This window comes from Salvelinus fontinalis, chromosome 27 (genome assembly GCF_029448725.1).
Source record: "Salvelinus fontinalis isolate EN_2023a chromosome 27, ASM2944872v1, whole genome shotgun sequence".
Classification (NCBI taxonomy): Eukaryota; Metazoa; Chordata; class Actinopteri; order Salmoniformes; family Salmonidae; genus Salvelinus; species Salvelinus fontinalis.
This window is the reverse complement of record NC_074691.1, coordinates 40966751-40990856: the sequence shown is the minus strand read 5'-3', so window position 1 is coordinate 40990856 and position 24106 is coordinate 40966751. Positions and strand designations below refer to the sequence as shown.

General features: G+C 46.1%; 1 protein-coding gene across 1 annotated transcript in view; it reads right to left on the bottom strand.

The window, feature by feature from the left end:
* The window catches only part of fndc4a (fibronectin type III domain containing 4a), a 90319-nt gene that overhangs the window by 9864 nt on the left and 56349 nt on the right, over nucleotides 1–24106 (bottom strand). The window contains exons 4-5 of the mRNA XM_055885777.1: nucleotides 13567–13656; nucleotides 4780–4913 (exon numbers count right to left, since the gene is read on the bottom strand). Coding sequence (XP_055741752.1) covers nucleotides 4780–4913; nucleotides 13567–13656 — 224 coding nt within the window. The remainder of the gene's footprint in view (nucleotides 1–4779; nucleotides 4914–13566; nucleotides 13657–24106) is intronic.

Genomic DNA, 24106 nt, shown 5'->3' with positions numbered 1-24106 from the left:
AGTCCGGAGCTGCCCCTTAATTCAGTGGGGTTAATGTGGAGGGGGGTCATTTGGAGGAAGCTAAGGAGGCGGTTAGTGACTGTGGTGGGGTGGGGACCACGACCAGTGCCGGAGCCGCCACCGTGGAAGGAAGCCCACCCAGACCCTCCTCTAGACTGTGTGCTGGTGCCCTCGGAGTTCGCACCTTAAGGGGGGGGGGGTTATGTCACCCCCTGGCCTTAGTATTCTTTGTTTTCTTTATTATTTGAGTTAGGTCAGGGTGTGACATGGGGATTGTTTATGTTTTGTCGGTTTTGGGTGATTATATGGTAAAGGGGGTGTTGGGTGTAGTGTATGGGTTTGTGTTGAGTGCATATGTCTAGCTGTGTCTATGTTGGTTTAGATGTCTAGGAGAGTCTATGGTTGCCTGAATGAGTTCCCAATTAGAGACAGATGATTTCTGTTGTCTCTGATTGGGAGCCATATTTAGGGTAGCCATAGGCTTTCATTTGATGTGGGTAATTGTCTATGTTATACGTTTGTAGCCTGTTTGTGCACTTCGTTCTTAGCTTCACGATCGTTTTCTTGTTTTGTTTAGTGTGTAAGTGTTTTTGTTTCGTTTTGCCTTCGTATTCATTAAAAGGAATATGGCTTATTTTCCTACTGCTGCGTTTTGGTCCGTCAATCCTCCACACGATCGTGACACCTTCCCATTCTACTATTTGCACATTGTCACAACTGTACATAGCTTACGCAACACTTTAAATGTTATACTACATATTTTAACTGCTAATAATATAATGTTTTAAACGTTGTTATTCTCTTAACATTTTGTGTGTGTGTGTGTAATGTTTACTGTTTTAATGTCTCAATTGTTGTTGTCGTCTTGGTCATGTTTAATTCATTTTGTTGCTTTTTTTGTTGTTGTTTTGTTTATTTCATTTGCTTTGGCAACGCACACACACACACGTTTCCCAATGCCAATAAAGCCCCGTTGAATTAGAGAGAGAACATGCTCATCTAACTCCCTTGACTCAGTGTACTATTTAAAGCATGTGTTTAATTTCTCTGTTGGAAAGACGAAAGGTTCAAACGTAGACAACCAAAACACCACCCCGTTGTCTGTCAGTAATCAATCCATAGTCGTTATTAACAAAATGTTTATCTTTCATTTGCTGTATTGGACTTGTTAATGTGTGAAAGTTACATATTTCTAAAAAATATTTTTGAATTTCCCGCGCTGCCTTTTCAGCGGAATGTTGTGGGGGGGTTCCGCTAGCGGAACGTGTGTCCTACAAAGGTTAACAGATGTTGTTAGTGATGTTTTGTTGTTTGTTTGTTTGCACGATCTGTCCTTGTCTTTCTAAGCAAACTGTCCAAACAGATCTATGTGTCTCTGACAGATAAAAAAAAATATTCAACACCATCAATCGCCATCGTTAAGCAATGACTGGCCACGTCGTTTTCAGTGAGAAGAAGAGAGAAGGAATCGATCGCCATGAAAGCCACTTTCCTCGCCTAGTTCTACAATTTCTCTCTTCTTATAATCTGATTTTTTAACCTTACCCTAACTTTCATCCTAACATTAACTACTCCGCTTACTTTATGCTAGCGATAGCTAGCCTAGCGGTTAGAGCATTACTTTATGCTAGCGATAGCTAGCCTAGCGGTTAGAGCATTACTTTATGCTAGCGATAGCTAGCCTAGCGGTTAGAGCATTACTTTATGCTAGCGATAGCTAGCCTAGCGGTTAGAGCATTACTTTATGCTAGCGATAGCTAGCCTAGCGGTTAGAGCATTGGGCCAATAACTGTAAAGTTTGCTGGTTCAAATCCCCAAAGCCAACTAGGGGAAAAATCTATTCATCTGACCTTGAGCAAGGCACTTAACCAGAATAGCTCTTGTAAATCGCTCTGGATAAGAGATTCTACTAAATGTAAACATTTACATATTTTTCTCAACAATATGGTGATAAAGTTTTATGATTTACCCCTTAAAATATTAATAAGAAACGTGTGGAAGAAATGAGTGACAAAAAATCCTACTTGCAAAAAGCTTACTTCAGCAATTCTACCGGTTAAAGTTAATCAAGCTTTAATCACGGCCCTCATCAGAAACCCTCTCTTTCCCCATCGGACTCTTAACGACAAGAGGAAGAGGAGGATGAGCCAGGACACTGAAGAGGATTACCCCTGAGATTCTTCAAACAGGAGAGAGAGAGAGAGAGAGAGAGAGAGAGAGAGAGGGAGGCAGAGAGAGAGAGAGAGACAGAGAGAGAGAGAGAGAGAAAGAGGGAGGCAGAGAGAGAGAGACAGAGAGAGAGAGAGAGAGAGGCAGAGAGAGAGAGAGAGAGAGAGAGAGAGAGAGAGGGAGGCAGAGAGAGAGAGAGAGACAGAGAGAGAGAGAGGCAGAGAGAGAGAGAGAGAGAGAGAGAGAGAGAGAGAGAGAGCTTCAATACCTACCTACCCTGGGGGTTGGTGAACATTATAATGAAGATGACCCCTCTCATTGACTGGCTGATGGCTTCAATACCACCAAGCTCTCAAAGGCTTTTGCATGTTCCCTAAAAGGCAGAAAATAAATATCTATTCCCTATATAGTGCACTAGTTTTTTTTTACCAGCACTCATAGGACACTGTTCAAAATAGCACGGTCAAATATAGTGCACTATATAGGGAATAGGGTGCCATATGGGACATATCCTAAATCTTTTGGCCATTACCGAGTGTTATTCAGTGTTCAACCCCTCACTCTCTCTCTCTCCATGTCCCCATTTGGCAAGCAGATCCCAGTTGCATGTATTTTTCATAGCAGGGACTGTCTGCTTCTTTTTCACTTCTTTACAGCAGCCCTCCATAAAGACGCTGCTACAACAATCCATCATTAACACCCAATGTAGTTGTCATCGTAGACATATGGAATTAGGATGGATAAATTTTTTTCCCCATTAGTTTTTTTTCTCAGTTTGAGCAAGACAGTTGAGCAAGACAGTTCCCCAGTTCACTGTTCCCCGGGCCCTGAACAAGACAGTTAACCCACTGTTCCCCGGGCCCTGAACAAGACAGTTAACCCACTGTTCCCCGGGCCCTGAACAAGACAGTTAACCCACTGTTCCCCGGGCCCTGAACAAGACAGTTAACCCACTGTTCCCCGGGCGCCGAAGACGTGGATGTCGACTAAGGCAGCCCCCCCCCCCCCCCCCCGCACCTCTCTGAGTCAGAGGGGTTGGGTTAAATGCAGAAGACACATTTCAGTTGAATGCATTCAGTTGTACAACTGACTAGGTACCCAACTTTCCCTTTAAATGGAACACACACACACACACACTGAAGTTCACAGTTGAAATGGAGTGCTAGGATATACTTAGGTTTCAAGGCTGAAATGAACACCGCTATAGAGGTTACTGAGAGGGCAGCAACAGAAATGGGCTCCTCTGAGTGGAGAGTCTATGATTCAGCCCAGTGATATGTGGAAGCAGTCAGGGTGTAAAGTGATGGAGGGATATGTGGAAGCAGTCAGGGTGTAAAGTGGTGGAGTGATATGTGGAGGCAGTCAGGGTGTAAAGTGGTGGAGTGATATGTGGAAGCAGTCAGGGTGTAAAGTGGTGGAGGGATATGTGGAAGCAGTCAGGGTGTAAAGTGGTGGAGTGATATGTGGAGGCAGTCAGGGTGTAAAGTGGTGGAGTGATATGTGGAAGCAGTCAGGGTTTAGAGTGGTGGAGTGATATGTGGAAGCAGTCAGGGTGTAAAGTGGTGGAGTGATATGTGGAAGCAGTCAGGGTGTAAAGTGGTGGAGTGATATGTGGAAGCAGGCAGGGTGTAAAGTGGTGGAGTGATATGTGGAAGCAGTCAGGGTGTAAACTGGTGGAGTGATATGTGGAAGCAGTCAGGGTGTAAACTGGTGGAGTGATATGTGGAGGCAGTCAGGGTGTAAAGTGGTGGAGTGATATGTGGAAGCAGTCAGGGTGTAAAGTGGTGGAGTGATATGTGGAAGCAGTCAGGGTGTAAAGTGGTGGAGTGATATGTGGAAGCAGTCAGGGTGTAAAGTGGTGGAGTGATATGTGGAAGCAGTCAGGGTGTAAAGTGGTGGAGTGATATGTGGAAGCAGTCAGGGTGTAAAGTGGTGGAGTGATATGTGGACGCTGTAGAGATTGCAGGTGCTGTACAGTATTTGACTGCTTCTGAACGTGATATTTGATGCAAGTACATGAATACATCATCAGGTTCACAATGTGGTGCCTACTAATACTATAGTGCAATTATATTTCTATTACTATAGTATAATTATATTACAATTACTATAGTACATGTATATTAAAATTATATTATAATTACTATAGTGCAATTATATTGCAATTATATTACAAATACTATAGTACAATTATATTACATTTACCATAGAACAATTATATTACAAATACTATAGCACAATTATATAACAATTACTATAGTACAATTATATTGCAATTTAATATAGTACATGTATATTACAATTACTATAGTTCAATTATATTACAATTACTATAGTACAATTATATTACAATGACTACAACCAGAGTAATTGCTTACTGTTACACTATGGGTACTTGACTTAATAGCTAATAAGTTGATCATTATCTATGTACCTTGCTCATTAGCAGTCCTCCTGTAGTTGACTGTGCAACCTACAAAATGTATCCCATGGTCTGAATGAATGCCCTCTGGTTGACCTTGCCCACCTTTCTCCGTAGCAGTCCTGTGCTGTGGTGTGGATTGATTGATTAATTGATTAATGAATTGCTTAATTTATTCATCTATGTACCTTGTTCCGTAGCAGTCCTCCGGAGCAGTGTTCTGGCGTGCTCGCCAACGACGACGGTTTTACCTTGTCTTTGCCGGAACTAGAGTCGTTGTCCTTGATGATGTCATACTGCCGACAGAACAGGACAATGACAGCTGCGGGGGGGGGGGGGGGGGGGGGGGGGGGGGTAGAGAGACGAGAGATGGGGATTAACATATTGTCATTGGTCACTCACAGCCCTGTCACCACCACCTCATGCAACTAGTAGTAGAGACATAGTAGAGGGTACGTGGACCAATCTCTGGGGGGTATGGCGTGACGATGGTAGTGACGATGGTGGTGACCATGGTGGTGACGAGGGTGGTGACGATGGTGGTGACGATGGTGGTGACGATGGTGGTGACGATGGTGGTGACGATGTGGTGACGATGGTGGTGACGATGGTGGTGACGATGGTGGTGACGATGGTGGTGACGATGGTGGCGACGATAGTGGCGGCGATAGTGTTGACGATGGTGGTGACGATGGTGGTGACGATGGTGGTGACGATAGTGGTGAAGATGGTGGTGACGATAGTGGTGACGATGGTGGTGACGATGGTGGTGACGATGGTGGTGTCTTTATCTTTGAGCAGGGAAGATAATTATATCTACCCAATGGTTGTGAAGGAAATGGCACCATACTCACTAGTGCACTACTTTTGATCAGGACCAATAGAACTCTGGTCAAAAGTAGTGCTTTATATAGGGAATAGGGTGCCATTTGGGACGAAGTCAATGTCTTCACTGTTGTTATACAGCACCAGCGGTATACTTTCACCATGTGTGTTTGCTGGCTGTTAGAATAGACCTTAATAGAGTAATAAAACTGCAGCATCTGGATGGGCTAGTTTGGGGTACTGCTGCATGTAAGGCAATAGAGAAGTTTGTTTTGTAATAACTCCACAGCCCGTTGAGCTACATTAGGCCCTCAACAGGAGTTGGTAGGCCTGTTCATTAGGCCATCAACAGGAGTTGGTAGGCCCGTTCATTAGGCCCTCAACAGGAGTTGGTAGGCCTGTTCATTAGGCCCTCAACAGGAGTTGGTAGGCCTGTTCATTAGGCCATCAACAGGAGTTGGTAGGCCCGTTCATTAGGCCCTCAACAGGAGTTGGTAGGCCCGTTCATTAGGCCCTCAACAGGAGTTGGTAGGCCCGTTCATTAGGCCCTCAACAGGAGTTGGTAGGCCTGTTTATTAGGCCCTCAACAGGAGTTGGTAGGCCCGTTCATTAGGCCCTCAACAGGAGTTGGTAGGCCCGTTCATTAGGCCCTCAACAGGAGTTGGTAGGCCTGTTTATTAGGCCCGCAACAGGAGTTGGTAGGCCCGTTCATTAGGTCCTCAACAGGAGTTGGTAGGCCCGTTCATTAGGCCCTCAACAGGAGTTGGTAGGCCCGTTCATTAGGCCCTCAACAGGAGTTGGTAGGCCCGTTCATTAGGCCCTCAACAGGAGTTGGTAGGCCCGTTCATTAGGCCCTCAACAGGAGTTGGTAGGCCCGTTCATTAGGTCCTCAACAGGAATTGGTAGGCCCGTTCATTAGGCCATCAACAGGAGTTGGTAGACCCGTTCATTAGGCCATCAACAGGAGTTGGTAGGCCCGTTCATTAGGTCCTCAACAGGAGTTGGTAGGCCCGTTCATTAGGCCCTCAACAGGAGTTGGTAGGCCCGTTCATTAGGCCATCAACAGGAGTTGGTAGGCCCGTTCATTAGGCCATCAACAGGAGTTGGTAGGCCCGTTCATTAGGCCATCAACAGGAGTTGGTAGGCCCGTTCATTAGGCCATCAACAGGAGTTGGTAAGCCCGTACATTAGGCCATCAACAGGAGTTGGTAGGCTCGTTCATTAGAACCTCAACAGGAGTTGGTAGGCTCGTTTATTAGGCCCTCAACAGGAGTTGGTAGGCTCGATCATTAGGCCATCAACAGGAGTTGGTAGGCCCGTTCATTAGGTCCTCAACAGGAGTTGGTAGGCTCGTTCATTAGGTCCTCAAGAGGAGTTGGTAGGCCCGTTCATTAGGCCCTCAACAGGAGTTGGTAGGCCCGTTCATTAGACCCTCAACAGGAGTTGGTAGGCTCGTTCATTAGGTCTTCAACAGGAGTTGGTAGGCTCGTTCATTAGGTCCTCAACAGGAGTTGGTAGGCCCGTTCATTAAGCCATCAACAGGAGTTGGTAGGCCCGTTCATTAGGCCATCAACAGGAGTTGGTAGGCTCGTTCATTAGGCCATAAACAGGAGTTGGTAGGCCCGTTCATTAGGCCATAAACAGGAGTTGGTAGGCCCGTTCATTAGGCCATCAACAGGAGTTGGTAGGCCCGTTCATTAGGCCATCAACAGGAGTTGGTAGGCTCGTTCATTAGGCCATAAACAGGAGTTGGTAGACCCGTTCATTAGGCCATCAACAGGAGTTGGTAGGCCCGTTCATTAGGCTATCAACAGGAGTTGGTAGGCCCGTTCATTAGGCCATCAACAGGAGTTGGTAGGCTCGTTCATTAGAACCTCAACAGGAGTTGGTAAGCCCGTACATTAGGCCATCAACAGGAGTTGGTAGGCCCGTTCATTAGGCCATCAACAGGATTGGTAGGCCCGTTCATTAGGCCATCAACAGGAGTTGGTAGGCCCGTTCATTAGGCCATCAACAGGAGTTGGTAAGCCCGTACATTAGGCCATCAACAGGAGTTGGTAGGCTCGTTCATTAGAACCTCAACAGGAGTTGGTAGGCCCGCTCATTAGGCCATCAACAGGAGTTGGTAGGCTCGTTCATTAGAACCTCAACAGGAGTTGGTAGGCCCGTTCATTAGGCCATCAACAGGAGTTGGTAGGCTCGTTCATTAGGCCATCAACAGGAGTTGGTAGGCTCGTTCATTAGGCCATAAACAGGAGTTGGTAGGCCCGTTCATTAGGCCATAAACAGGAGTTGGTAGGCCCGTTCATTAGGCCATCAACAGGAGTTGGTAGGCTCGTTCATTAGAACCTCAACAGGAGTTGGTAAGCCCGTACATTAGGCCATCAACAGGAGTTGGTAGGCCCGTTCATTAGGCCATCAACAGGATTGGTAGGCCCGTTCATTAGGCCATCAACAGGAGTTGGTAGGCCCGTTCATTAGGCCATCAACAGGAGTTGGTAAGCCCGTACATTAGGCCATCAACAGGAGTTGGTAGGCTCGTTCATTAGAACCTCAACAGGAGTTGGTAGGCCCGCTCATTAGGCCATCAACAGGAGTTGGTAGGCTCGTTCATTAGAACCTCAACAGGAGTTGGTAGGCCCATTCATTAGGCCATCAACAGGAGTTGGTAGGCTCGTTCATTAGGCCATCAACAGGAGTTGGTAGGCTCGTTCATTAGGCCATAAACAGGAGTTGGTAGGCCCGTTCATTAGGCCATAAACAGGAGTTGGTAGGCCCGTTCATTAGGCCATCAACAGGAGTTGGTAGGCCCGTTCATTAGGCCATCAACAGGGGTTGGTAGGCCCGTTCATTAGGCCATCAACAGGAGTTGGTAAGCCCGTACATTAGGCCATCAACAGGAGTTGGTAGACCCGTTCATTAGGTCCTCAACAGGAGTTGGTAGGCCCGTTCATTAGGCCATCAACAGGAGTTGGTAAGCCCGTACATTAGGCCCTCAACAGGAGTTGGTAGGCCCATTCATTAGGTCCTCAACAGGAGTTGGTAGGCCCGTTCATTAGGTCCTCAACAGGAGTTGGTAGGCCCGTTCATTAGGCCATCAACAGGAGTTGGTAGGCCCGTTGAGCTACATTCTGCCCTCAACAGGAGTTGGTAGGCCCGTTCATTAGGCCCTCAACAGGAGTTGGTAGGCCCGTTCATTAGGCCCTCAACAGGAGTTGGTAGGCCCGTTCATTAGGCCCTCAACAGGAGTTGGTCCTCCAATAAAAATCTCAGTGGATGATGGATGGACAATATCCCTTTAAACTGGGTGATCTGCTTGTTTAGTTTCCTGGATGAGAATGTTAGCTGGGTGAGCTGTCTGTTTGGTTTCCTGGATGAGAATGTTAGCTGGGTGATCTGCCTGTTTGGTTTCCTGGATGAGAATGTTAGCTGGGTGATCTGCCTGTTTGGTTTCCTGGATGAGAATGTTAGCTGGGTGATCTGCCTGTTTGGTTTCCTGGATGAGAATGTTAGCTGGGTGATCTGCTTGTTTAGTTTCCGGGATGAGAATGTTGGCTGGGTGATCTGCCTGTTTGGTTTCCTGGATGAGAATGTTGGCTGGGCGATCTGCTTGTTTGGTTTCCTGGATGAGAATGTTGGCTGGGTGATCTGCCTGTTTGGTTTCCTGGATGAGAATGTTGGCTGGGTGATCTGCTGGTTTGGTTTCCTGGATGAGAATGTTAGCTGGGTGATCTGCCTGTTTGGTTTCCTGGATGAGAATGTTAGCTGGGTGATCTGCCTGTTTGGTTTCCTGGATGAGAATGTTAGCTGGGTGATCTGCCTGTTTGGTTTCCTGGATGAGAATGTTAGCTGGGTGATCTGCCTGTTTGGTTTCCTGGATGAGAATGTTAGCTGGGTGATCTGCCTGTTTGGTTTCCTGGATGAGAATGTTAGCTGGGTGATCTGCTTGTTTGGTTTCCTGGATGAGAATGTTGGCTGGGTGATCTGCCTGTTTGGTTTCCTGGATGAGAATGTTGGCTGGGTGAGCTGTCTGTTTGGTTTCCTGGGTTAGAATGTTAGCTGGGTGAGCTGTCTGTTTGGTTTCCTGGGTTAGAATGTTGGCTGGGTGATCTGCCTGTTTGGTTTCCTGGATGAGAATGTTGGCTGGGTGATCTGCCTGTTTGGTTTCCTGGATGAGAATGTTGGCTGGGCGATCTGCTTGTTTGGTTTCCTGGATGAGAATGTTGGCTGGGCGATCTGCCCGTTTGGTTCTCTGGATGAGAAAGTTAGCTGGGTGCATATATAATAGCATTTATCCCTCAAATAAAAATCTGAACCTGGACGCCAGTTTTGCTGCTTTTTTTTTCATTCATTCAGGGACTGATTTAGACCTGGAACAGCATGTGAGTGATTCCTCTCTAGTCAGCGACTGATTTAGACCTGGGACACCAGGTGGGTGATTCCCCTCTAATCAGGAACTGATTTAGACCTGGGACTCCAGGTGGGTGATTCCTCTCTAATCAGGAACTGATTTAGACCTGGGACACCAGGTGGGTGATTGCCCTCTAATCAGGGCCTGATTTAGACCTGGGTCACCAGGTGGGTGATTTCCCTCTAATCAGGGACTGATTTAGACCTGGGACACCAGGTGGGTGATTCTCCTCTAAACAGGGCCTGATTTAGACCTGGGACACCAGGTGGGTGATTGCCCTCTAATCAGGGCCTGATTTAGACCTGGGTCACCAGGTGGGTGATTCCCCTCTAATCAGGGACTGATTTAGACCTGGGACACCAGGTGGGTGATTCCCCTCTAATCAGGGACTGATTTAGACCTGGGTCAGCAGGTGGGTGATTCCCCCTCTAATCAGGGACTGATTTAGACCTGGGACACCAGGTGGGTGATTCCCCCTCTAATCAGGGACTGATTTAGACCTGGGACACCAGGTGGGTGATTCCCCCTCTAATCAGGGACTGATTTAGACCTGGGACACCAGGTGGGTGATTCCCCCTCTAATCAGGGCCTGATTTAGACCTTGGACAGCATGTGGGTGTAATTAACGATCAGGTAGAACAGAAAAGCAGAAGTAGTCTGGACCTCCTAAGGTAATATTTGAATACTCCTGGCATATACAGTATAATAGTGTATATTAGGCAACTGGCGCAATTTAGACATGTGGTTGTGCATCAGCAGTTTCTCTCTTGTTATATGTCAGTCACTGACAGTCACTGAATTAGCCCATGTCAGCTCACATTTTTTAGATTGGTAAATTAGTCTCGCCTAGCTATCTACATTTATAATAATCATGGTCGAAATACCAACCATAGATTTTGTTAGTCACTCTCACTCAGTTAAAAACATATTACTCTTCTTCTTCTTCATTGGATTGGTGTAGGCACGGGCTAGAGGGAGTCTGTAACATGTTTCTTATACCACTCATTTCCTTTCAAATAATTGAACAAAGTGCACACTTTATGAGGAAGGAGAGATAGTTTGGCCCCGTAGGCCGGTGGTTCCTGCAGGTCCCTGGGGTGTAACAGCCTGGTTGCGTCTCACACCGTACTCAGTCTTAGACCTCAGAGGCTTAAGGCATGTCTAGTCCTTACTGGGAGGGAAGGTCGAACATCAGGGACTAGAGGGAGAAGTGTGATGTTGATTTGATATGACAACAGGGGGAGAAGATATGTGAAAACTGAGCCATTCTTGTGCATATCAAAGCCAAGATTGGAAAATAATTTTACGATTTATATCACCCAGCTTTTTTATGATTCTGTCAAAATGAACGATGAGCTTCAAATCACTGCTGTAGTCGACTAGCTGATTGATTAATGGATTGAATGGTTGATTGATTGATTGACAGAAATATAGTTGTCTGCTGAATGACTAAAATGTAAATGTTTAGTGGAAACAGCATCCTTGGACATCTGAACACTCACCCATCCAATCTGCAATAGTGAGCTTCTAAATAATTGGTAGCATGCAAAGTCCTTACCTGCCCTGTCCTTTTCCTTACCTGCCCTGTCCTTTTCCTTACCTGCCCTGTCCTTTTCCTTACCTGCCCTGTCCTTTTCCTTACCTGCCCTGTCCTTTTCCTTACCTGCCCTGTCCCTTACCTGCCCTGTCCTTTTCATTACCTGCCCTGTCCTTTTCCTTACCTGCCCTGTCCTTTTCCTTAACTTCCCTGTCCTTTTCCTTACCTGCCCTGTCCTGTCCTTTTCCTTAACTGCCTTGTCCTTTTCCTTACCTGCCCTGTCCTTTTCTTTACCTGCCCTGTCCTTTTCCTTTATGCCGTGTCCTTTTCCTTACCCTCCCTGTCCTTTTCCTTACCTGTCCTGTCCTTTTCCTTACCTTCCCTGTCCTTTTCCTTACCTGCCCTGTCCTTTTCCTTACCTGCCCTGTCCTTTTCCTTACCTTCCCTGTCCTTTTCCTTACCTGCCCTGTCCTTTTCCTTACCTGCCCTGTCCTTTTCCTTACCTGCCCTGTCCTTTTCCTTACCTTCCCTGTCCTTTTCCTTACCTGCCCTGTCCTGTCCTTTTCCTTAACTGCCTTGTCCTTTTCCTTACCTGCCCTGTCCTTTTCTTTACCTGCCCTGTCCTTTTCCTTTATGCCGTGTCCTTTTCCTTACCCTCCCTGTCCTTTTCCTTACCCGCCCTGTCCTTTTCCTTACCTTCCCTGTCCTTTTCCTTACCTGCCCTGTCCTTTTCCTTACCTGCCCTGTCCTTTTCCTTACCTTCCCTGTCCTTTTCCTTACCTTCCCTGTCCTTTTCCTTACCTGCCCTGTCCTTTTCCTTACCTGCCCTGTCCTTTTCCTTACCTTCCCTGTCCTTTTCCTTTATGCCGTGTCCTTTTCCTTACCTGCCCTGTCCTTTTCCTTACCTGCCCTGTCCTTTTCCTTACCTGCCCTGTCCTTTTCCTTACCTGCCCTGTCCTTTTCCTTACCTTCCCTGTCCTTTTCCTTTATGCCGTGTCCTTTTCCTTACCTGCCTTGTCCTTTTCCTTACCTGCCTTGTCCTTTTCTTTACCTGCCCTGTCCTTTTCCTTTATGCCGTGTCCTTTTCCTTACCTGCCCTGTCCTTTTCCTTACCTGCCCTGTCCTTTTCTTTACCTGCCCTGACCTTTTCCTTTATGCCGTGTCCTTTTCCTTACCTTCCCTGTCCTTTTCTTTACCTGCCCTGTCCTTTTACTTTATGCCGTGTCCTTTTCCTTACCTGCCCTGTCCTTTTCTTTACCTGCCCTGTCCTTTTCCTTTATGCCGTGTCCTTTTCCTTACCTGCCCTGTCCTTTTCCTTACCTGCCCTGTCCTTTTCTTTACCTGCCCTGTCCTTTTCCTTTATGCCGTGTCCTTTTCCTTACCTTCCCTGTCCTTTTCCTTACCTGCCCTGTCCTTTTCTTTACCTGCCCTGTCCATTTCCTTTTTGCCGTGTCCTTTTCCTTACCTGCCCTGTCCTTTTCCTTACCTGCCCTGTCCTTTTCCTTACCTTCCCTGTCCTTTTCTTTACCTGCCCTGTCCTTTTCCTTTATGCCGTGTCCTTTTCCTTACCTTCCCTGTCCTTTTCCTTACCTGCCCTGTCCTTTTCCTTACCTGCCCTGTCCTTTTCCTTACCTGCCCTGTCCTTTTCCTTACCTGCCCTGTCCTTTTCCTTACCTGCCCTGTCCTTTTCCTTACCTGCCCTGTCCTTTTCCTTACCTGCCTTGTCCTTTTCCTTAACTGCCTTGTCCTTTTCCTTAACTGCCTTGTCCTTTTCCTTAACTGCCTTGTCCTTTTCCTTACCTTCCCTGTCCTTTTCCTTACCTGCCCTGTCCTTTTCCTTACCTGCCCTGTCCTTTTCCTTACCTGCCCTGTCCTTTTCCTTACCTGCCTTGTCCTTTTCCTTACCTGCCTTGTCCTTTTCCTTACCTGCCTTGTCCTTTTCCTTACCTGCCTTGTCCTTTTCCTTACCTGCCTTGTCCTTTTCCTTACCTGCCTTGTCCTTTTCCTTACCTGCCTTGTCCTTTTCCTTACCTGCGCTGTCCTTTTCCTTACCTGCCTTGTCCTTTTCCTTACCTGCCCTGTCCTTTTCCTTACCTGCCCTGTCCTTTTCCTTAACTGCCCTGTCCTTTTCCTTACCTAAGGGCAGGTCCTTATCGTTACCTGCCCTGTACTTTTCCTTACCTGCGCTGTCCTTTTCCTTACCTGCCCACATGAGCAGCACGACCACAATGATGATCACCTCTCCTGTCTGGAGCTGTCGTGACTTGTCCACACCTTCCACTGCAGGGTCATCTGTAGTGACGGACAGAGACAACAGACCCTTTTACAAAAAAAAAAGTGCACTAAAGAAAACAAGTGAAAGACAAAACAGAGCAGATAAAAGCACTGAGGTAAGCAGCTGAGGTTGGAAACCCAAAAGGGATTATATGAAAACCAACACACAAAAAAAGAAGAAGAATATATATACAGTACCAGTCAAAAGTTTGGACACATCTACTCATTCAAGAGTTTTTCTTTATTTTTTACTATTTTCTACATTGTAGAATAATAGTGAAGACATCAAAACTATGAAATTACACATATGGAATCATGTAGAAACCATTTTTTTTTTTAAACAAATCAAAATATATTTTTGATTTTTTAATTCTTCAAAGTAGCCACCCTTTGCCTTGATGACAACTGTGCACACTTTTGGCATTCTCTCAACCAGTTTCACCTGGAGTACTGAGCAAATGGTCTGAATACATGTAAATATGATAAAAAATGTGCAAAAATTAGGGGATTACTGGGTAGTTTGGTTTATCAGGTTGATCCCTTGTCAATGCTTGAAGTTACTGAGGGATGACGATGTTTTGGCAATATAAAGATAAAAATTCCAATGTGAAGAGATGAGTATGGAACCTCTGTATCTGTACAGACCACAGACCCTGTACATTCCAAACCACCCTGACCCTGTCACTACCAAACCACCCTGACCCTGTCACTACCAAACCACCCAGACCCTGTTAATACCAAACCACCCAGACCCTGCTAATACCAAACCACCCAGACCCTGTTAATACCAAACCACCCAGACCCTGTTAATACCAAACCACCCAGAACCTGTTAATTAATACCAAACCACCCAGAACCTGTTAATACCAAACCACCCAGACCCTGTTAATACCAAACCACCCAGACCCTGTTAATACCAAACCACCCAGAACCTGTTAATACCAAACCACCCAGACCCTGTTAATACCAAACCACCCAGACCCTGTTAATACCAAACCACCCAGACCCTGTTAATACCAAACCACCCAGACCCTGTTAATACCAAACCACCCAGACCCTGTTAATACCAAACCACCCAGACCCTGTTAGTACCAAACCACCCAGACCCTGTTAGTACCAAACCACCCAGACCCTGTTAGTACCAAACCACCCAGACCCTGTTAATACCAAACCACCCAGACCCTGTTAATACCAAACCACCCAGAACCTGTTAGTACCAAACCACCCAGACCCTGTTAATACCAAACCACCCAGACCCTGTTAGTACCAAACCACCTAGAACCTGTCACTACCAAAACACATTAAGGTAAGTCGAGTCTTGAATTTATGTGACTTATCTATAACCTCCACCGCAGAGAGAGAAAGACAACAGACCTGGTTAGTACTAGTCAGTACCAGTCAGAACCAGTCAGAACTGGGAAAGACAACACAAGACAGACAACAGCCCTGGTCAGAACCAAGTCACAAGACACCCAGTGTAAAGCCAAAGATGATCATATATGGGAGAGGAAAGCTCGGGTCACTACCAAGATAGTACCAAGACACCCTGGGTAAATCCAAAGACTACAAAGACGATCATATACGAGAGAGACAGTATCTCTGGTCGGTACGAGTCAGAACCAGTCAGTACCAGTCCAAAGCAGTCAGAACCAGTCAGTACCAGTCCAAAGCAGTCAGAACCAGTTAGTAGCAACAGGAGCCTGGATCAGTGCAGTCTGAGACCTCTAGAGGTCACATTCAAATCAAACCAATCCAACTTTATTAAAACTGAATTGAAACATCTTAATAGAAAGGGTGTGTGAGGACCAATGAGTTTGACTGGATTCCAATTACAAATGGACCAATCCCAGAGAATCGTTACAAATAATAATAAGTGAAATGTGCCAATGTGCCAATTAGATCTACACCCTAGTAAGCCAACAGGCTACTTGATGGTAATAGTGTTCACCGGTGCACCTTGCGGCTGGTATTGAAGGCAAATCCCGACATCCTGGGGACCGAGACAAATGTTGAATAACGCAGTCTATCTTGGTAGGATCGGCCATAGAGACGGCCATTCATCTAATAGGGCCACCATTGTCCTCCCACCACAGTCCCAGAGGAGAGGAAGTGCTGGTCAGTCCCAGAGGAGAAGAAGTGCTGGTCAGTCCCAGAGGAGAGGAAGTGCTGGTCAGTCCCAGAGGAGAGGAAGTGCTGGTCAGTCCCAGAGGAGAGGAAGTGGTGGTCAGTCCCAGAGGAGAGGAAGTGGTGGTCAGTCCCAGAGGAGAGGAAGTGGTGGTCAGTCCCAGAGGAGAGGAAGTGCTGGTCAGCCTTAGAGGAGAGGAAGTGCTGGTCAGTCCCAGAGGAGAGGAAGTGCTGATCAGTCCCAGAGGAGAGGAAGTGCTGATCAGTCCCAGAGGAGAGGAAGTGCTGATCAGTCCCAGAGGAGAGGAAGTGCTGGTCAGTCCCAGAGGAGAGGAAGTGGTGGTCAGTCCCAGAGGAGAGGAAGTGGTGGTCAGTCCCAGAGGAGAGGAAGTGCTGGTCAGTCCCAGAGGAGAGGAAGTGGTGGTCAGTCCCAGAGGAGAGGAAGTGGTGGTCAGTCCCAGAGGAGAGGAAGTGCTGGTCAGTCCCAGAGGAGAGGAAGTGCTGGTCAGTCCTAGAGGAGAGGAAGTGCTGGTCAGCCTCAGAGGAGAGGAAGTGCTGGTCAGTCCCAGAGGAGAGGAAGTGCTGGTCAGTCCCAGAGGAGAGGAAGTGCTGATCAGTCCCAGAGGAGAGGAAGTGCTGGTCAGTCCCAGAGGAGAGGAAGTGCTGGTCAAAATCACACATCAATCTCCACTATTAATAATCCTAATTTAAAAGGATTGGCCAAAACTAAGGATCCATTTCTTTCCCTCGCCCATTCTATAACCTGTAGCATGATGGAATGCTTCCACAGCAGCTATTCTATAACCTGTAGCATGATGGAATGCTTCCACAGCAGCTATTCTTTAACCTGTAGCATGATGGAATGCTTCCACAGCAGCTATTCTTTAACCTGTAGCATGATGGAATGCTTCCACAGCAGCTATTCTTTAACCTGTAGCATGAGGCAGTGCTTCCACAGCAGCTATTCTTTAACCTGTAGCATGAGGCAGTGCTTCCACAGCAGCTATTCTTTAACCTGTAGCATGATGGAATGCTTCCACAGCAGCTTTTCTTTAACCTGTAGCATGAGGCAGTGCTTCCACAGCAGCTATTCTTTAACCTGTAGCATGATGGAATGCTTCCACAGCAGCTATTCTATAACCTGTAGCATGATGGAATGCTTCCACAGCAGCTATTCTTTAACCTGTAGCATGATGGAATGCTTCCACGGCAGCTATTCTTTAACCTGTAGCATGATGGAATGCTTCCACAGCAGCTATTCTTTAACCTGTAGCATGATGGAATGCTTCCACGGCAGCTATTCTTTAACCTGTAGCATGATGGAATGCTTCAGCGCCTCTTCAACCTCAGGAGGCTGAAGAAATTTGGCTTGTCACCAAAAACACTCACAAACTTTTACAGATGCACAATCGAGAGCATCCTGTCGGGCTGTATCACCGCCTGGCACGGCAACTGCTCCGCCCACAACCGTAAGGCTCTCCAGAGGGTAGTGAGGTCTGCACAACGCATCACCGGGGGCAAACTACCTGCCCTCCAGGACACCTACACCACCCGATGTCACAGGAAGGCCAAAAAGATCATCAAGGACAACAACCACCCGAGCCACTGCCTGTTCACCCCACTATCATCCAGAAGGCGAGGTCAGTACAGGGGCATCAAAGCAGGGACCGAGAGACTGAAAAACAGCTTCTATCTCAAGGCCATCAGACTGTTAAACAGCCACCACTAACATTGAGTGTCTGCTGCCAACATACTGACTCAAATCTCTAGCCACTTTAATAATACAAAATTGGATGTAATAAATGTATCACTAGTCACTTTAAAGAATGCCAATTTATATAATGTGTACATACCCTACATTACTCATCTCATATGTATGTACTGTATTCTATACCGTCTACTGCATCTTGCCTTTGCCGCACGGCCATCGCTCATTCATGTATTTACATGTACATATTCTTATTCATTCCTTTACACTTGTGTGTATAAGGTAGTTGCTGTGAAATTGTTAGATTACTTGTTAGATATTACTGCACGGTCGGAACTAGAAGCACAAGCATTTCGCTACACTCGCATTAATATCTGCTAACCATGTGTATGTGACCAATAGCATTTAATTTGAAGCCAATTTGCCAACCCTAAAATCAATGCCTATATATCTATTTTTTTTTTAGCAAGCTAGCTTCATCATTTTGTCTGACATGCCGTTAAAGCAGCAGTGTTGATTAAATGTGACGCGGCCACCGACGTATGACGTGTGACTACAGTTTGCATTGAATTGTGGGTCATATCATCCCCACAAGTGATCATCCCTACAAAATCATGGAGGCCGAGGGGGGGGGTGTTAGTGAAATGGAGCTCTACTTAAGAAGATAATCAAACTGCATCCGATCTAGACTGGGATTCCCCCCCCCAAGGGAAAGTGCCTAGTGCAAGGGCTGAAGGGGTATTAATAATGTGTTTGGACTGCAGCCCTGGACTTTAAAGACCTGATGTAAAATCAATGCAACCACTCCCCAGTTTCTACCATGCTCAGCAGATGCCATTGTACACACACAATCAATAAACCTGATGGACTTTGTCACTAAGTTGGTATTGTCTTTAGATGTTCACAGCTCTCTCTCTCTCACTCTCTCTCAGTCTCTCTGTCTCTCAGTCTCTCAGTCTCTCTCACTCTCTCTCTCTGTCTCTCTCTCTCTCTGTCTCTCTCTCTCTCTGTCTCTCTCTCTCTCTGTCTCTCTCTGTCTCTGTCTCTCTCTGTCTCTCGCTCTCTCTCTCAGTCTCTCTGTCTCTCTCTCTCTCTCTCTCAGTCTCTCTGTCCCTCTCAGTCTCTCTCAGTCTCTCTCAGTCTCTCTCAGTCTCTCTCAGTCTCTCTCTCTCTCAGTCTCTCTCTCTCTCTGTCTCTCTCTCTCTCTGTCTCTCTCTCTCTCTGTCTCTCTCTCTCTCTCTCTCTCTCTCTCTCTCAGTCTCTCTCAGTCTCTCTGTCTCTCTCTCTCTCTCTCAGTCTCTCTCTCTCTCTGTCTCTCACTCTCTCTGTCTCTCACTCTCTCTCTCAGTCTCACTCTCTCTCTGTCTCTCTCTCTCTCAGTCTCTCTCTCTCAGTCTCTCTCTCTCTCTCTCTCTCTCTCTCTCTCTCAGTCTCTCTCAGTCTCTCTCAGTCTCTCTCAGTCTCTCTCAGTCTCTCTCAGTCTCTCTCTCTCTCTCTCAGTCTCTCTCAGTCTCTCTCAGTCTCTCTCAGTCTCTCTCAGTCTCTCTCAGTCTCTCTCAGTCTCTCTCAGTCTCTCTCAGTCTCTCTCAGTCTCTCTCACTCTCTCTCTCCTGCATCAAGGAACGTTTTCAGTTCTAGTTTAATGGTGATGATTTGATTTACATCCGGAACGATTCTTGAGAGATCTCTTCAGTCCAGTCGTAGACAATCAATGCACCATTAAATTGGATGTAAACTGAACAAGATTAGATTTTCTTTTTGCCAAGGAGTATTTGTGTTTATCTGTTTTTTCTAGAAATGTGCATTTGTGTACATCACAGACACAGACACAGACACAGACACAGACACAGACACAGACACAGACACAGACACAGACACAGACACAGACACAGACACAGACACAGACACAGACACAGACACAGACACAGACACAGACACAGACACAGACACAGACACAGACACAGACACACAGACAGACACACAGACACACACACACACACACACACACACACACACACACACACACACACACACACACACACACACACACACACACACACACACACACAGGCTGTCTACAGCTTATTGGGAAGCAGCCTGTGTTGTGGTGCTCTCTGTAACGGCTGTCAGACTGAAAGGTTTAAGATAGTGACTCAGCAGTCAGAACATTTTGATGTTACTAATTTGGGACCTCTTTTCTCAGCTGTGTTTGACAGCACAGACAGGCCTCTCTTTATTTACTATTCAATAATAAAATTGAACTATAGTCTTTATTTACCCCTCCTCTCAGAACACTGTATATAAATGAAATACAATAAAATATCACTTAGTTGCTGTTTCCTGTTCCTTCAGTCCCCACACTTAGATGTGTCTCAAATGGCATCCTATTCCCTGTACTATAGGGTAGCATTTCAGATGCTGAAGTGTGTATCCGGAGACGGATTGTGTCCCCTTTTTAGAACACTGTGTAAATAAAATATATTAAAACTTCACTCAGTGTATTTCCCAGCTGGCCTGAAGACTGTTCTGAGAGCAAAGAAAAACTCTCTGTTTGAATCCCATATGGCACCCTATTCCCTTTATAGTGCACTACTATTTAACCCTAGGCCCATAGAGCTCTGGTCAAAGTAGTGCACCATATATACTGCATGGACAAAAGTTTGTGGACAGCTGCTCGTCGAACATCTCATTCCAAAATCACGGGTATAAATATGGAGTTGGTCCCCTCTTTGCTGCTATAACAGCCTCTACACTTCTGGGAAGGCTTTCCACTAGATGTTGGAACATTACTGCTATAACAGCCTCTACACTTCTGGGAAGGCTTTCCACTAGATGTTGGAACATTACTGCTATAACAGCCTCCACTCTTCTGGGAAGGCTTTCCACTAGATGTTGGAACATTACTGCTATAACAGCCTCTACACTTCTGGGAAGGCTTTCCACTAGATGTTGGAACATTACTGCTATAACAGCCTCTACACTTCTGGGAAGGCTTTCCACTAGATGTTGGAACATTACTGCTATAACAGCCTCTACACTTCTGGGAAGGCTTTCCACTAGATGTTGGAACATTGCTGCGGGGACTTGCTTCCATTCAGCAACAAGAGCATTAGTGAGGTCGGGTACTGATGTTGGGCAATTAGACCAGGCTCACAGCCGGCGTTCCAATTCATCCCAAAGGTGTTCGATGGGGTTGAGGTCAGGGCTCTGTGCAGGCCAGTCAAGTTCTTCCACACCGATCTTGACGAACCATTTCTGTATGGACCTCGCTTTGTGCACAGGGGCATTGTCATGCTGGAACAGGAAAGGGCCTTCCCCAAACTGTTGCCAAAAAGTTGGAAGCACAGAATCATCTTGAATGTCATTGTATGCTGTAGCGTTAAGATTTCCCTCCACTGGAACTAAGGGGCCCGAACCATAAAAAACAGCCCCAGACCATTATTCCTCCTCCACCAAACTTTACAGTTGGCACTATGCATTCGGGCAGGTAGCGTTCTCCTGGAATCTGGCAAACCCAGATTCGCCCGTTGACCTGCCAGATGGTGAAGCGTGATTCATCACTTCAGAGAACTGCTTTCCACTGCTCCAGAGTCCAATGGCGGCGAGCTTTACACCTCTCCAGCCGACGCTTGGCATTGCGTATGGTGATCTTAGGCTTGTGTGCAGCTGCTCTGCCATGGAAACCTATCAGGATAAGATAAGAACCAAATGCAGACCGTGTCGAGGTAACAATGTTTATTACAGAAACAGCAACAGAGGCAAAGGTACAGGACGACAGGCAGGTCAGGGGCAGGCAGAGTGGTCAGGCGTGCGGGTTCAGGGGCAGGACAGGCAAGGGTGAAAACCAGGAGGGCGGAAAAAAGAGAGACTGGGAAAAGACAGGAGCTGACAGGACAAACGCTGGTATGCTTGACAAACAAGAAAACTGGCAACAGACAAACAGAAAACACAGGTATAAGTACAGAGGGGATAATGGGGAAGATGGGTGGCACCTGGGGGGGGGGTGGAGCACAAAAACAGGTGAAACTTTGTGTATCGATCGTGTACCTTAAAAAAAGGTATGGACGTGGACCGGAAAACCAGTCAATATCAGGTGTGACCACCATTTGCCTCATGCAGCACGACACATCTCCTTCACATAGAGTTGATCAGGCTGTTGATTGTGGCCTGTGGAATGTTGTTCCACTCCTCGTCCACATACCAGTGTAGGAAAATCGTGTGTCATTTGTTGTCCTGTTGGAAGTTGAACCTTCACTCCAGTCTGAGGTCCCGAGGGCTCTGGAGCAGGTTTTCATCATCGATCTCTCTGTAATTTGCTTCATTCATCTTTGCCTCGATCCTGACTAGTCTCCCAGTCCATGCTGCTGATAAACGTCCCCACAGCATGATGCTGCCACCACTATGCTTCACCGTAGGGATGGTGCCAGGTTTCCTCCAGACGTGACGCTTGGCATTCAGGCCAAAGAGTTCAATCTTTGTTTCATCACACCAGAGAATCTTGTTTTTCATGGTCTGAGAGTCTTTAGGTGCATTTTGGCAAACTCCAAGCGGGCTGTCATGTGCCTTTTACTGAGGAGTGGCTTCCGTCTGGCCACTACCATAAAGGCCTGATTGGTGGAGTGCTGCAGAGATGGCTGTCAGAGTGAGCATCGGTTTCTTGGTCACCTCCCTGACCAAGGCCCTTCTACCCCGATTGTGCCACTGTGTTTTTGGGGACCTTCAATGCTGAAGAATTCTTTTGGTACCCTTCCCCAGATCTGTGCCTTGACACAATCCTGTCTCTGAGCTCTATGGACAATTCCTTCGACCTCATAGCTTGGTTTTTGCTCTGACATGCACTGTCAACTGTGGGACCTTATATAGACAGGTGTGTGCCTTTCCAAATCATGTCCATTTAATTGTATTTACCACAGGTGGACTCCAATCAAGTTGTAGAAACATCTCAAGGATGATCAATGGAAACAAGATGCACCTGAGCTCAATTTCGAGTCTCATAGCAAAGGATCTGAATACTTATGTAAATAAGGTATTTCTGTTTTAAGTTTTTTATACATTTGAAAAAATTTCAATAACCTGTTTTTGCTTTGTCATTATGCGCTATTGTGTGTAGATTGTTGAGAAAAAAAACGAATTTAATACATTTTAGAATAAGGCTGTAATGTAAAAAATGTGGAAAAAGTCAAGGGGTCTGAACACTTTACGAAGGTATTGTATGCTGCTCTTGATGGTTTGGTTTCAACCTTTTTATTGAGTTTCACGTTATGCCGCCATGGGAACTACAAACGAGAGGAGGGCGGGGCTTACATTTACTTCCTGGAATGTCAAGGGTTTAAACGAACCAATCAAGAGAGGCAAGGTCCTAGCCCACTTGAAATCACTCTCGTCTGATATTATATTTTTTGCAAGAAGCCCATCTGAAAAACAATTCTCATAGCAGACTTAAATGTAGGTGGGCGGGTTAAGTTATTCATTCTAGCTTCTCCGCCAAAACGAGAGGCACAGCGATTCTGGTACGGAAAGGAATTCCCTTTCTAAATAAAACCACTATAACAAATTAAAAGGGTGATCGTAATAGGATTGACCCATTCTATTTCTGTAACTCTACTGAATATATATGGGCCAAACATTGATAACCTCACCTTTTTCAAAAGAGTCCTTGCGCTGATTCCAGATACCTCCCATACTAAACCTGGTCACTGGGGCGGGGGACCTTAACTGTGTACTAGATCAATATCTGGATAGATCCTCTACCCGTCGTACCCCTACATCCTATTCAAGCAAATCCTTGAATAGCTACATCAGAAATTCTAACTTATTTGATATTTGGATAATCTCCAATCTTACGGGTAGGGAATACTCATTTCACTCTCATGTTCACAATGGTTATACCCGAATTGACTACTTTTTGGTTGATGCTAAATTAGTCCCTTATACCTGTAATGTGAAGTATCATGATATTATAATTTCTGATCACAGTCCACTCACCTTTTCCCCTGAGATTGGGTGACATTGTCACGTTCTGACCTTAGTTCCTTTTTTATGTCTTTATTTTAGTTTGGTCAGGGCGTGAGTTGGAGTGGGCATTCTATGTTGTTTTTCTATGTTTTGTTCTATACGTTATATTTCTATGTGTGTGGCCTAGTATGGTTCTCAATCAGAGGCAGGTGTCGATCGTTGTCATACTTAGGTAGCCTGTTTTCCCACTATGGGTTGTGGGTAGTTGTTTTCCGTTTTAGTGTTTTCATCATTCGGGACTGTTTCGGTTTTCATTTTGATTCTCTTGTTCTTTTTGTATTTTGTATTCATTCTCATTAAAAGTTATTATGGATTCGTACCACGCTGCATTTTGGTCCTCCTCTCCTTCCACCAACGAAAGCCGTTACAGACATCGTATCAAGCGAGAGGGTCTAGAGGTTTAATCCTCAGCTCCTCACAGAACTGACATTCTGTGAACATCTTAATTAAAGACCAAATTTAATTTTTCTTTGATACCAACAACAACACAGAACGAGACATCCCTAGCAGTATTGTGGGAAACACTGAAGGCTTATTTGAGAGGCTGTATCATGTTCTTTCAGGCTGCCAGGAGAAGGCAAAGCAGAGAACATTTTGTAGAATCGGAGGAACAAATTCACT